At 42.2% G+C, this 15,286-nt stretch overlaps 1 protein-coding gene across 12 annotated transcripts in view; it reads left to right on the top strand.

Annotated features, from left to right (window-relative positions):
- RIMKLB (ribosomal modification protein rimK like family member B) overlaps positions 1–15,286 on the top strand; it is a 65,107-nt gene that overhangs the window by 20,179 nt on the left and 29,642 nt on the right. Inside the window, exon 2 of one of the 12 annotated variants that reach the window (XM_051629552.1) lies at positions 6,220–6,527. The exons of the other annotated variants lie outside the window; for them this stretch is intronic. Within the exon in view, the coding sequence (XP_051485512.1) occupies positions 6,491–6,527 (37 nt within the window). The 5' untranslated portion in view covers positions 6,220–6,490. The remainder of the gene's footprint in view (positions 1–6,219; positions 6,528–15,286) is intronic. 12 annotated transcript variants of the gene reach the window in all.

The following is a 15,286-nucleotide window of genomic DNA, read 5'->3' as shown; positions in this document are numbered from 1 at the left end:
GAGGGCTTGCCTTTATCATATACGCAATTTCTTCTTAAATCTCTTTCCAAGTTTCATTGTGGTCAGGGTATCAGCCTGTGGTTCCCTTCCCAACTCTCAAACCTACAAAGCCACTTTCAGCATGAAGAACTTTATTTTTATTTGTTAAATAACTGTAAAAACTTGTCAGATGATCTTGATTGTGCAAAAGAATGTTTCCCAATGAACCCACAAATCTAGTTTGAGCTGCAGAATAGTACATTGTGGAGCATGCATCCTACTATTGCAGCCACGTGAGAGGCCAGGCATACTGCAGGAGAATGGCATAGAGAATCATAGAATAATAAAGATTGGAAGGGACCTTTAAAAGTCACCTGGACCAACCTTCTCTTTCAGGTGGCCAACTTGAAAGCTAGAGCCAGCTCTAAAGTTAGATCAGGTTGTTTGGGACATATCCAGTTGGGTTTTGAGTATCTCCAAGGATGAAGCTTCTACAGCCTGTCTGAGCAATCTTATCAAAAATTCAGCCACCCTCATGGAGGGGGAAAAAATCTAAATATATGGTCAAAACTAAGCAAGTTGTCTTTGTTGCTGAAGTCTTTTGATTAGCTCTGCGCACTTGAAAGCAAAGCTGTATGTATGTGATCCGCTTTTTTTTGTGGAGCACAGACCCTCCTCCTCAGTTGCACAGCCTGTCCTTCTGAAAGAGCCTTTATCCATTCACCACAGCACTGCAGGCGTGCAAACTATTCAGCTACTATTGAGGAGAGAGCATGGCTTGGAGTCATGGTGTAAGTGTAGGCAGAAAGGTAGAGAGAAGTTACTTAATAATTACTGTAACTTTTTGAGATGTGCATATTCATATTCAGCTTCATTTTTTTTTTTTCTGTCAGTCTTCTCAGGATCGTTCTAGCCTAAGACTGAAATGTTGGGGTTTTTTGTGCACTCCTCTTGATGTACTTGGTAGTAAAGGTGAGGCAGGATTCTGAAGGTGCATGCCCTTAGTGGGTTCTTTGAGGTGAGTAAGGTCTGTGGCTACAGGCAGAAGTTATGCCTTACATATAAACTGCATGTCTTATTGTTTCTAATTGTCATGCTCAAATAAGGCTGGCAGCTGGGCCTTTATAGCAATTTTGCTGCAAATTTTTCTCACCCAGCAGAGTGGTAAATGCGGGAGAATGTATTATCTGCATAAGACAACGGAGCGAGAGGGACAGTTGGGGAAAGACAAATCATTCTGATAGGCTTGTTTTTAGAAAGTTGGAAGCTGGCCTAGTGTAGTGACTGTAGAGTTGTAAATGTAGGAGGAAAAAAATAATCTCTCTAAAGACAATTCTGCAGTCTCAAAATGGCACTGTCTTGACAATTTAAGCTGTTCACATCATTGCTGATGTTGCTATGATCCAGCTTTCTTCTGTTGCAGTCAGATCCTACAGTGAGCTGGTTCAGCTTGCAATACCTGCAAAAATCAAACTCCACAAAAGAACTGGGAATATTTCCTGCTGGTGTGGGAAGTTTGCCTGCTCACTAGTGGGTCCGATGAGCACTAATAGCGTGCTAGGAAGTGGGTGTGGTACTATGTGCCACTGTAGAATTGCATGGAACTGGAGATTAAATCTGTTACAGCAGCAAAGTGACTTAAATTGTCATAATACCACAGTTTTAAGTGGGTGTTTTGTCGAACACAGGGATTTCTGGAGAGGTGTCTTTGAAGGTGCACAGCATGCAGTTAGAATGTTTCCTCTAGGAATTGTTAATCTTTTAAGATTTTGAAAGGCGGAGTCTAGGAGGGTATGTGAATTACAGTTCTGTTACTGAGAACAGACTGAGAGTAGCATTTGGTAGTGAGAGTTCTATGACTGTGTTGCTTTAAAGTGAACGGCTTTGGAGGAAAAATGTTTTAAAGGAGATTGTTAGAGGAATCTGTGGAGGAGTGAGATAACTATAGAGACTTGTCCTACCTGGTGCTTGTAAAAAGCATCTGTTTCCTTTCTCTGCCATTGATTTGTGATGAGATCAGTAGCCTCTCAGTGCTTTTTGTTTTGCTGTGTATTTGGCAAATGCTTATTTCAGAAAGACAAGACAAATGTAATTTTAGAACTTGTAGTGCAGAGTAAATGCATATAAAGATATTTATAAATTTGTAGGGATTGGGAAACAGAGAACTACATTTACAGTCTAGAGATTAGTGGTTAGTGGATTAGCTAATCTTTTAAATATGTTGCCTTCAGAGATCAGAACAAGCTGACAGTGGGGGAGAATCCTTCTGTTTGCTTTAGTCTGTTTGTTGTCTGTGAGCACAATACTACCACTGCATGTTTTTTTTACCTGACTGATTTAGTTGGAAGGATTGTATACCTGTGTAATTCTGAGAAGTGTTTTCTTTTTAAAAGGTAGTTGCAGATTCATGGAGTGTCTTAATTAGGAATCATAATAGCAAATGTCTTAGTTAACGTCTTTTTGGCACCAAGTGGAAGCAACTTCATCCAGAACAAGTGAGAAACAGTATTGTGATGTTACACTTGTATTTTCATTACAGTACTGGCGTAGAGCACGTGTGGAGCTACTGCAGTGTAGTTTTAACCCCCTAAAGCTGGGAAGAGGAAACAAGCTCAGTGACCTTAGAGTTGTTGGAAAAAAATGAGTTCTTCCCTCTCTAGCATTTCTTTGTGTACAAATTTACATTAATGTCTGTCAAAACTAAGAAATCCTGGTTATATAATCTTTTAGTCTAGAACAATTTTTTAGTTTGTTTTGTGTGTGTGTTTTTTTTTGTCTTGGGAAAATACTGTACTCATGAAGAAACCTGTAACTGTTGTATACTGTATATCTTAGTAAATCAAGCTTTTCTCTGACATACCCAAAAACAAAAAAAAAAGAAAGATACAGAATCTCCTTGGAGATGGGAGTTGGTGTTAGCTCTACAAGCTTTAGAGTCAGTTTTAACCCAAGATTTTCTTGAAATATCACTGTTAAAGTCCTTCAAGAAGGACATGTTTGTCTCCAAAATAAGTGCCTCCAATTGATAAATTTAATGCAGTTTTTTCTAGAAAGGCCTAAGACTGAAACGACAGGTCAAACCAGTAAGCGGAAGAAGTCTTTCTGTTCCTCAAAATTCAGGCTCAATAAAACAACTTTAGGAGCACCTGGAAATAACAGGTTGTTGGTTATTATTTATTAGAAGTTCCTGACAATGTGGAAGTGTTTCTAGATGTCTTTTCTGATACGGGAAATAGATACGAAGGATACATGTCTTTGTTGCTAGTTGAAAACTCAAGCAGGATACTACTCCATTCAACAGTTTGCTTAAGTAATGAAAGGATGGATTACTGAGATGAAAGAAGGTACTGTTTGGTAGCAGAGAGAGATGAGGTGTGTAAGTTAATGCTGTTTAAAGTTATTTAGTAGATTTTTGCATTGCAGGGAAAAAATTGCATTAATCTCAGATGGGAGGAGAACATTCCACAATTCTGTGTTGCTTAAATTCTTCCTCTGGATTTAATTCTGTTTTTGGAAAGGCCTTTCCAGTTACCGATTTCTTTTCAGATGTGTCTTTTTTTTTTAACCTACTATTTAAAAGAAACAGAAACTGGACATTAAAAACATGGGAGAGACTGACCTGGTTGTGAAGTCGCAGGAGCAGGCTGTCCCTTTGTGCCAAAAAATGAGTGAGTGGGGAAGAAGACCGGCTGAAGGCCTGGTTGAGCAGGGAGCATTTGCAACAACTCAGGGGAAAAAAAAAACAAGAGTGTATCAACTTTGGAAAAAGGGACAGGTGAATCAGGAAGTGTTAATGGTATTGTAAGGTCATGTAGAAAGAGAAGAGATGCGAAAGCTGAGTTAGAACTTAATCTGACCATTTCTGTTAAGGATAATAAAAATGCTGTTATAAATGCATTAATAACAAAAGGAGGGCCAGAGAGAATCTCCATTCTTTATTGGATAATGGGGGGAACATAGTAATGAAAGGCAAAGAAAAGGCTGAGGTACTTAACACCTTTACCTCAGTTTTTAACAAAAGGACTGGTTATCATCTCTCCTGAGCTGGTAGACAGGGATGGGGAGCAGAATACCCCTCCTGTAATACAGGAGGAAGTAGTTAGGGCCTGCTGTGCCATTTAGATCCTGAGAAGTCTATAGGTCCAGATGGGATTCATCCTAGGGTGCTGAGGGAGCTGGCAGAAGAACTGGCTATGCCACTCTCCATCATTTATCACTGGTCATGGCTAACCACATGACTTGGAGTTTGGCCAGTGTGATGCCTATCCGCAAGAAGGGCCAGAAGCAGGATCTGGGGAACTATAGGCCTGTCAGCCTGACCTCAGTTCCTGGCAAAGTTATGGAGCAGATCATCCTGAGTGCCATCAAGTGCCATGTACAAGACAATGAGGGGATCAGGCCCAGCCAACATGGGTTTAGGAAAGGAAGATCCTGCCTGACCAATCTCATCTCCTTCAATGACTGGGTGACCCGCCTAGTGGATGAGGGGAAGGCTGTGGTTGTGGTCTACCTTGGCTTCAGCAAGGCCTTTGACACAATCTCCCACCGTGTTCTCCTGGAAAAGCTGGCAGCTCATGGCTTGGACAGATGAACCCTTCACTGGGTTAAAAACTGGCTGGATGACTGGGCCCAGAAACTGGTGGTAAGTGGTGCTGCATCCAGTTGACATTTGGTTATCAGTGGTGTCCCCCAGGGATCAGTACTGGACCCAGTCCTATTCAATATCTTTATTGATGACCTGGATGAGGGAATAGAGTCTACCCTCGGTAAATTCGTGAATGACGGGGAATGGATGACCAAGTTGGCAGGGAGTGTTGATGTGCTGGAGGGTAGGAAGATGCTGCAGAAGGATCTGGACAGGTTGGATCAATGGGCCAAAGCCAGTGGTATGAAGTTGAACAAGACTGTCCTGGTTTGAGCCAGGATGAAGCAAATTTTACTGATTTTTTTTTTTTTTTTTTTCCTTCAGTAAGCTGTCTTTTAACTAGCAGCAAGTTTTACAGCTAGTGGACTGATAATGCTGGAATGTTTATGTTGCTGCTGGGACTTGAAGGTCACTGCTCTACTTGTTGAATCTGCACCTCAGATGCTACTGGGAGCAGAAGAGTCATATCTGCAGCCTTCCCGCAGGGAGGAGTGGACTATAAGGACAGCAAAACTGACCAAAGTATTCCATTCCATATATCTGTGTAAGCTCGGTGTTAAGGTCAGACATCATGGAAGCCAAGCCCCCACCTGCTTTTTCTTCTCTTCTCTTCCATCCGTGCCTGGCATCCAGGAAGGATCTGTCTATCCACCACTGTTGATCCCTAGGCTTGTGCATTCCTGACCCTCATCAGTCTCCCCTCAGCTCCTGTCTGCTCTGCCGCTCTCTCTGGCAGCTCCAGAACATTTTGGAACTGCTCACAGCTCAGGAGATGTCATGGGAGTTGCTGGGGGTGGGTTGAGGCAATAGCGTTTTGCATATTCCTGAACACACTTGTATATAATTGTACGTATTTTCTTTTGTCATTAGTATTTAATTAAAGCTGTCTGGTTTAGTTTTCAATCTGGTAAGTCTCTCTCCTTCATTCTCTCTCTCCTTCCCCACCTGGGTGGGAGGGGGAGGAGATTGAGAGCATTATTGTTGCTAGTTCAGTTGCTGATCCTGAGTCAAACAGTGACAATAATTTATTGGTGCTCAACGTGAGGCTCAGTCTTAAGCCCAGGCTATACATTCTCACTAATTGGTGAATGTTTAAAATTCCAGCTCTGATGGGAGGAAGCCCTCAGATAGCTATGGGCAACGCTTCTGCTGAATATGTTGGCGGGCTGAAAACTGAACAGACACTTTCTGCAATGTGTTTGCTGGCCCTTTTTCCCAGCATGCAATCACACATGTGGTGTGCAGCCAGGATAATACTTCTCTGTGTAGCTGCTCTTGTTTTATGATTTATCAACAAGACTATAGCCAAAGTCATGATCTATCATGTGATAAGCTATTTAGTGATCGTAGAAGTTTTGATACTGATCTATAGGGTGGCACTGTATAGTAAGGATTTTTATATGAACAGAAAGATAGATCTATGTTGGTAATGGCAGGGTCAGTTTTACCTCTCCGTTTTCTCTCAGGCTGAATCTCCATCCCAGCTCTTGATATAAATAAAATGGTTCCACTAGGGATGCTTCTGCTGAATGTTTATAATGTATTGTGGATGCGTAGAGCAAGATGTTGTTCCACTCACTGCCACTCCCTCACAGGCAAGGCTGCTGCCACCACTGCTGCTGCTGCAAAGACCACTCAATTCAAACAAGCAAAAGTTAAAGTTAATCCTGTGACCAAGAGCAAAACAAAGAGAAAGGTCCCAGATCTTATTCCCGTTCAAAATCTCCACTGTTTCCACAAGACCAGGAAGAGAGTGATGGAGAAGATTGTTCTTAAGCGGATGGAGGAACAGTCCCTTCTCAAGTAGATGGAGCAGGCCACTCTCAAGCAGATGACAACGAAGATCTTGTCCAACCTTTCTCCCTAATGCACCTCATGAGAAGGGACTTTACCCACAGTGAAGGTGAGCTGCTTCTTTATTGGTTGCTCCAATGCTTTGATAGAGGGGCTGAAACCTATGATGTGGACGAAAGAGAAGCCAAGCAGTTGGGATCCCTGGCCAGAGATGCTGGTATTGATAGAGCACTTGGTAGTAAGACAGGAACTACCACCCTGTGGAGCTGACTTCTTTCAGCTGTAAGGGAGAGATACCCCCATAAGGATGACCCCGATTGGTACTGAAGCAGAATGCCCACTCTTGAAAGAGCCGTCACGGATTTGAGAAAACTAGCTGTGCGAGATGTGATCTATGATAACCATGAGATTACAATGACATCCTGTGCGACATGCCCATGCTTTGGAGGTTTGCGCAGGCTGTATCAGCGGCACCTGCCCAAATATTCTCCTTCATGGGGTTCATTGACTATGAAAGACCAACTGTGTGTGAATTGGCTTTGAAAGCACGACAGTATGGAGACATGATCTCTGATCCCCATCAGTTCCACACCGTTGGAAAAATGACTGACAGGAGAAAGATGCCAAACAGATGGACCTTCCCAAGTACTGGGTCCTACACTTTGGCCACAATAACCCCAGGCTGGGGGAAGAGTGGCAAGCGAGCGGCCTGGCAGAGAGGGACTTGGGAGTACTGGTTGGCAACTGGTTGAACATGAGCCAGCAGTGTGCCCAGGTGGCCCAGAAGGCCAATGGCATCCTGGCTCGTATGAAGAACAGTGTGGCCAGCAGCAGTAGGGATGTAATTCTCTCCCTGTACTTAGCACTGGTGAGGCCTCACCTCAAGTACTGTGTGCAGGTCTAGGCCCCTCACTTCAAGAGGGATATTGAGGTGCTGGAGCAGGTCCAGAGGAGAGCAACAAGGCTGGTGGAGGCTGGTGAAGGGACTAGGGGGAAAGTCATACAGGGATAAGCTGAAGGAGCTGGGGTTGTTTAGCCTGGAGAAGAGGAGACTCAGCAGGGAACCTTATCACTCTCTACAACTACCTGAAGGGAGGTTGTAGTCAGATGGGGGTTGGGCTCTTCTCCCAGGCAATTTGTGACAGGATGAGAGGGCACTGCCTGAAGCCATGGAAGGTTTAGGATGGATATTAGGAACCACTTCCTCACAGAGAGGGTGATCAGACATTGGAATGGACTGCCCAGGGAAGTGGTGGCCTCGCCATCCCTGGAGGTATTTAAGGTCTAGCTGATGTGGTGGTGTTAGGTTATAGGCTGGACTTGATGATATCAGAGGGCTTTTCCAGCCTCAGTAATTCTGTGGTTCTGTGAGTTTGCAGTAGGGTTAGTTTACATGTATTTAGCCTCTATTCTTTTTCTGTAACATTTAAGGCTTGTATTTCAGGATGGGATCATTTGATGCTTATGACGTTCCACATTAGGGGGTGAGGGGATTCCAGAGCTTGTTATTTCTAAGGCCTTGGTAAGGCCTTCTAAGTGTTGGCCTTTGGATAGATAATACAAAAAGACAGAGACTTGCCTCAAGTGGGTGCTCTGTCAATTGAGAATACTTTAGATTTTTAAAACACTGCAAAGCATGCTTTTTTGACCCACAAGTATTCTGATATCTCCTAGTAGGATCCATTGTACAAAAATCCTAATGAGATACAAAAGGTCTTACCTACAGCTACATAGAAACTAAAAGGTCAAGTAAAACACAGTAGCTATAAACAGATGTCTGGTTTTGCTTTTGAATTATGGTCTGTGCTGAGCAGTGGTTTTAGATAAAGGTTTCATCATAAAGCCTTGCTAAATTTATAGCTCCTGGCTTCCAAACTGAGGAGCCTTTGGTTCCTCTTACATATTGATCTCAGTTATGCCATGATTTCTCCCTGGTCCATGCACTTAGGCTCATCTTCTAATCACAATCTAGTTAAGGTAGCTAAAAAATTGCAGCTGTTTTCACCTGTCAGTTTTCTGATACTCAGTTTTGTTGAGGTGGCCTTTGCTGTGCAAGCATGTGGGTACCAAAGCTGGCTCTAAGTGTGAGCAGGAGGGAGATGGGTATAAGAATATCTTCTAATGATAGAGCGTGCTTCTCATTTTGTTTCATGTGAAACAAAATTTTCCAAAATTGCTCTGGGGTAAAAAACTAGTCTGGTATTAATTCAGTTGTTGCTTCATCTTATTCACTTTACAGCCACATAATTGTAGCTGCTAGGACAAAAGAATGAGCAGTGTGAGGAGGCAGTCTGAGGACTAGGAGCAGAATAGGACCACTTTATTTGAATGCCAGTGCAAACTTAAATCTTACCACTCTGCCCCTACAACATTAATAGAAAAACGTGATAAAATGCTTCCTCCTGTAAATGCAAATTGTTGCTGAAAGAAGTTTCCTCTTGCTTCCCTTGCATTCTAATAATTTCACGATTACATGACCTGAGTTAGCTAGTTATCAAAAGCAAAAATAATTACTGGTTTTCTTTTTTTCCTCTCATTTAATATTTTTCTGTATTTGGTTTCCTCCCTCATCTCAGAACAACATACTGGTATGAATTCCTGTATGGTTGTATTATCAGTAGATCTGATGCAAGGTAAGAATTTGGAGCACAGGGTTACAGGAGATGACATTACTTATTTTTGTTGCAGCATGCAGTTGAACAAGGTTAAATATAACATGAAACTGCATATTTTATTTGAATGGTTATCTTTCCTGGAGTCTTACCCATGTTTTATGAGATCTGTCTACTTAAAACCATTTCCATGTTATCTTTAGGACCAACACCTTATGGCATGTTACAGACATCTCTGGAGAAACTGCTTTAGCCCCCCCAAATTCGTCAACATTCCTTCGTACTGTTTTGGTGCAGGCGAGGTTACTGAAGACATGGCACATCATTTCCATTCCCATGGGCTACACAGCCAAACTTTGGATCAGTATGTTAGCACTGAAACAGTCTCACTACTACTGATGTGCAAGCTTTTCCTGATTGTGGATACTACTATTAACTGTTAAAATGTGTTACTGTCCAACTTGGGAACTGTAATCACGCATCAAAAAGGCATGCCCCATTTTAGTAAATATATAGTCTTAATGTATTAAAGGAATGACCCAAACCTTTCTTCCCAGCAAACTTTTGAGATTAAAATTTGAAATTACTTTCAACAGCCTTTAACACTGTTGATCACTAAGGAGGAGAACACAGGAAGATGATAAAACAAATAGGAAAAGTACAGTGATAGAACCTCTTTTAAATTCCTTTTGAGAGCTTCCGTTCATATAGAACTTCTTAAACAATGCTTGCCACTGTTACCTTTTCATATTTAGCGTTTGCAACTTCTTTTATTCTGGCCAATAATTTTTTTCCTTCTCTAAAGAGAAGAATCATGGAATTATAGAATTATTATGGTTGGAAAGGACCTCTAAGATCACAGAGAGAGGAGATCAACACCCACCTCACTAAAACCTCCCTTCAGGTAGTTGTAGAGGTTGGTAAGGTCTCCCCTCAGCCCCCTTTTCTTCAGACTAAACAACCTCTGTTCCTCAGCTGGTCCTCATATATCTTGTCCAGGTAGACAATGTCCACAGCCTTCCCCTCATCCAGCAGGCAGATCACGTGGTCACAGAAAGAGATCAGGTTGGTCAAGCAAGACCTCCCTTTCATAAACCCATGCTGGCTGGCCCTGATCCTCTGGCTGCCCTGCACTTGCTGTGTGAGCTCACTCAAGATGAGCCTCTCCATGATCTTTCCTGGCACTGAGGTCAGGCTGACAGGCCTGTGGTTCCCTGGATCCTTCTTCTGGCCCTTCTTGTAGATGGGCGTCACATTACCTACCCTCCAGTCATCTGGGACCTCCCCTGTTGACCAGGATAATTGATATGTGATGGAGAGAGGCTTAGCAAGCTTCCCTGCCAGCTCCCTCAGCACTCTAGGGTGGATCCCATTAGGCCCCATAGACTTGTGCATGTCAGGGTGCAGAAACAGATCATTAACTGCTTCCTTCTGGATTATGGGGGGGATTCTGCTTTCCATCCATATTTTCTAGCTTAGGAGGCTGAACACCCTGTGGGGAGCTGGTTTGACTATTGAAGACAGAGGCAAAGAAGGCATTAAGTATCTCAGCCTTTTCCTTATCCTTGGTTTTTTTAAAGGATTGAGATTTTCACTGGCTCTTTTTTTATTGCTGATGTATTTGTAAAAGCTTCTTTTGGTTATCCATTTTGTCAGTGTCCAAGTTGAATTCTAGCTGGGCTTTTGCCCTCCTAAAAGAATCATAGAATCATCAAGGTTGGAAAAGACTTTTAACATCATCAAGTCCAACCGTCCCCCCTACAACCTCTAACCACTAAACCATCTCCCAAAACACCATGTCTGCCCATTTTTTTAACACCTCCAGGGATGGTGCCTCCACCATCTCCCTGAACAGCCTGTTCCAATGCCTCACCACTCTTTCTGTGAAGAAATTTTTCCTAATATCCAATCTGAACCTCCCCTGGTGCAACTTAACCCCATTTCCTCTTGTCCTATCACTAGTCTCTAGAGAGATGAGGCCAACACCTGCCTCACTGCAACCTCCTCTCAGAGAGAGCAATGAGGTCTCCCCTCAGCCCCCTCGTCTCCAGGCTGAACAGCCCCAGCTCCCTCAGCCTCTCCTCAGAAGACCTGATCTTCAGACCCCTAATCAGCCCAGTTGCCCTTCTCTGCACCCTGTCCAGCACCTTCATGTCCTTCCTATGCTGTGGTGCCCAAAACTGCACACAGTGCTCAAGGTATGGCCTCACCAAGGGCGAGTGTAGGGGCAGGAGCACCTCTCTGGTCCTGCTGGTCACACTATTCCTGACATAGGCCAGGATGCTGTTGGCCTTCTTGGCCACTGGGCACACTGCTGGCTCATGTTCATCCAGATGTCAATCAGCACCCCAGGACCCTCTCTGCTGGGCAGCTCTCCAGCCACTCCTCCCCAAGCCTGTGGCGCTGCTGGGGTTGTTGTGGCTGAAGTGCAGGACCCGATGTTTGGCCTTATTGAAACTCGTGCCATTGGCCTTGGCCCATTCATCCAGCCTGTCCAGATCCCTCTGCAGAGCCTCCCTACCCTCAAGCAGATCAACACGCCCACCCAACTTGGTGTCATCTGCAAACTTAGTGAGGTTGCGCTCTGTCCCCTCAGCCAAGTCATCAATAAAGATGTTAAACAGCAGCAGCCCCAGCACGGAGCCCTGGGCAACACCACTCCTGACCAGCCACCAACTGGATTTAACTCCATTCAAAAAAACTCTTCGGATCCAGCCATGCAACCACTTTTTAATCCAGCAAAGTGTATGCATGTCCAAGCCACGAGCAGCTGACTTCTCTAGGAGAACGTGGGAAACCTTGTCAAAGGCCTTGCTAAAGTCAGGGTGGACAACATACACAGCTCTTCACTTGTCCAATAAGCGGGTCACCCGTCATAGAAGGAGGTCAGGTTAGTCAAAAACGACTTGCCCTCCAGGCACCCATGCTGCCTGGGCCTGATAACCTGGTTATTCTGCATGCACCGCATAATGGTACTCAGGATGATCTGTTCCTTCAGCTTCCCTGGTACTGATGTCAGAGTAACAAGCCTGTTATTTTCTGGATCATCATTCCATCCCTTCTTATATATGGGGGTTACTTTGGCTGATTTCCAGTCTGCTGGTACCTCTCATGTCAGCCAGGACTGCTGGCTGAAAGATAAGAAAAAATATTAAATGCTTTTTTGTCCATTTTAAGTTTTTTTCCTTCTTAGTAAGGTTAGACTATCTTGGTTTTGTCTGGTTTTGACTGAGATTCTTTCAACAACACTAAAAGTTACTTTCAAGTAAACGATGACAAGCTTGGTAGTAGCATTGTTTCTAGTCCAAATAATAATCACTGAAGTCCTGGTCTGCTTCATAACTCATGTAAAAGACAATACATGCAGAAGGAAGTACAAGTGCTCAGCCTGAAAGCAGCTGCTTGCCCTTACATTCCCCTGAAATGTTCAGCCATCACTCCCAAATTATTCTTACCTACACATTTTTGCTTCTTTGCTATTTTCTCTTTCCTGTGGATTCCTGTTATTATGGACATGTGCAAATACTTTTTCAGGTGAAGCACCAGAACCAGCAGCTGCAATAGCAGAAAAGCAGGATTGTTTCTTTTGGTGGCAGTGCTGACTTGTGCTGGTTTATAGTGTTTCTGTCTGAGTGTAGTTGTTTTGTAAGATGTTATAACTGATTGGACTTCCAATGGCCAAAAGGCAGTCTGTCTTACTCCTCACCTCTCCTTGTCTGTGCTTGCCCGTCACTTGCTGTTGTAGTATGGGATCTAGTTAACTAAGGTCTAACCTCACAAATGTCTCAGGTAAGTAACTGAGAGCAAAAAAAACCTGAGTGGTGCTCTGCTATCTGACCTAAATCAGTGAGAAGATGAGCCAAGTGCCAGAAATGGAGCAAAGAAGGGTGGAACTGTATGATCTGAACAGGGCAGTGAAACTGCCTCCTTCGATTTTGGTGAGAAGCTTGTTCTCTTGGCTCTCTTGTGAAACCTCATCCCAGAGTTACTTTCACTTTGTTTTGGACTGACACCAATTTAATACCTTTCTATTACTCCAGCTAGCAGTTTTGCTCTCCCTTTCATCATGCCTTATTTTTTTGTACAATGTTGATATTAACAATTGCAAAGCTGTGTAAGCTGAAAGCTTCATACTTCTCCTTGCCTGCCCCCTAAAATTGGCTGCTTCTTGTTTTTTGACATGTGGGCAAAGAGAGACGATGGAAGCACATTGCTGATAATGTGGTAGAAGATTGTCTCCATGTATGTCAGCTCAGTCTTAGACCAGATTAGCATAAAATGATCATGGAACCCAAGGTTTTTTTTGTTTGTTTCATTTTTTACATATAAAAACAAAAAAAAATTAATAGTGCAGTTGCTGGAAATACATTTTAAAGGTACATAGTGAGGTCAGGATATGTAAATACTGTTGGTGAGCCTGTGTTTTATTTTAGTATGAAGACTAGTAATATTTGTTGAGAGCTTTGCTGGGAAATTTAATAGACTAAAGACAATCTAATGACTGCCTCTACAGTGGCTATATAGCACGTGTGCATGCATATACTTGTGTAAGAATTAGGGGACCTTTTTGCAACATTCAGGTCAAAACCATCTCCCTTCCACTCAGGGTTATCAGCTTCAGCTGTGAGATACTTTGCATTTTTATAATGCAAATAATTTAAAACTTTTATCAACAGATACACTTAATTTTTAATTATGTTAAATTTAAATGGATCTTATCCTTAATATTTTTTTTCTTTGAGTTTCTGCTACGGTAAATACTTAAAATTCTAACTTTCCCCAGCAGCAAATTAGAATCAAAAATGTGTCTTGAGAACTTTAAGAAAACTCATTTGGAAAAGCAGAAGTTGACTTGTTGAGATGTTTGAAATCACATATTTTCCAACACTGTTTTGTTTGGTGTAAGGAATCTTGGTTCCCCTTTTGTGGCATTTTACTTTACATTTTTTTTACAACATTGCATTTAAAATTAATCTTAACACTTAGATCATTGAAGCATTCAATTCCAAAAGCTTGGGAATAGGGCTGAAATACTGTATATTTCTTTCTATACTTGTTTTAAAGTCTTTCTCTGGCAATTTTTTTTTTTGTTAGTGGTGCAAAGTTTCTTAATTCTGTGAGTGTTTATATACATATCATAATCGTAGCTAAAGCTTTGACATTATTTCAGTATAATTTCCAAATGTAGCTACCATAAAATCAATTCTCAGAGCGAGATTATGGTCTTGAATTAAATTCTGTTTGTATTATACCTTTTTCATATGTTTTTATATTTGTGTCCATTCACTTCACATTTTTGCATGACTCTGAAGAAGTGCCTGTGGTTTGGGATTTTAAGCAAATCAGAAACACAGATCTAGCCAGAATCAGTCTGCGTAGTATTGATTTAGGGAGTACAGACAGGCATCTGGTCAGTTTCCTGCTTGTGCCTGAAAAGAACCTCTAATCCAGAATGGCAGGAGTCACTTTAAACATAATTGTTCTTCCCAAATTCTTCACCATTTTCAATAGCCCACATGTTTTTAAGAATGATTCTCTGTTGTTCCTTCTTGCTCTCAGTTCGAGCTCCAGCAGTAGCCTTTTGTGAAAATTTTCCCAATGCTTGTGTTAGGATTTTTATTAATTGAAGCTGAAGCTGTTCCTCTTTGGTTTTCTGCTCTCCGTTTCAGAATAGAATGGAGTAATGCTGTTTTACAGAGATGAGTTTTGTCTCTACATGTGATTTAATTGGGACTGCTAACATATCGTAGTGTGTCGTGGTGAGAAAGCCTTTTGGTTAAGTTTATGTGGAGGAGACTGAGGTCATATTAAATCCATTGGGTTATATGGCAGCATTTGGTAATTTGGTTTGAAAAACTAGGAGTTAGGATGGAAAGGGATGGAATATGAACTTAAAACACCAAGTCTGTTTCTGTGTATGCTAGAGTGAAAAAAAAGCTTGGTAATGCTAGGTATCAAAGAGGCTTTTGCATAGCAGTGAAATTGTGGAGAAACTGTGACAACTTAGTGTTCAAACTAATAGACTGTGGCTGTCGCATGTTAAGTGTTGCTGAGGAGAAGGTGCCTGGGCAACTCTAAAGGGGGAAGAAGAGTTTGGTGGCAATAAATCGGTGGATTTCTAAAAATTCAGTGCTTGATTGCTCTTTAGGTTTAAGTTCTAGTTTAAATAAAATTTGTGTTTAAGGTGCTATACCTTACTGTGTATCTCCCAGTTTGTGAGAATTTGTCTTGCTTACAGTTGTTTTACAAGATAGAC

The sequence above is a fragment of the Apus apus genome, chromosome 1, assembly GCF_020740795.1.
Source record: "Apus apus isolate bApuApu2 chromosome 1, bApuApu2.pri.cur, whole genome shotgun sequence".
In the NCBI taxonomy this organism is placed as follows: domain Eukaryota; kingdom Metazoa; phylum Chordata; class Aves; order Apodiformes; family Apodidae; genus Apus; species Apus apus.
The sequence above is the reverse complement of the archived record's forward strand: the minus strand, read 5'-3'. Positions and strand labels throughout refer to the sequence as shown.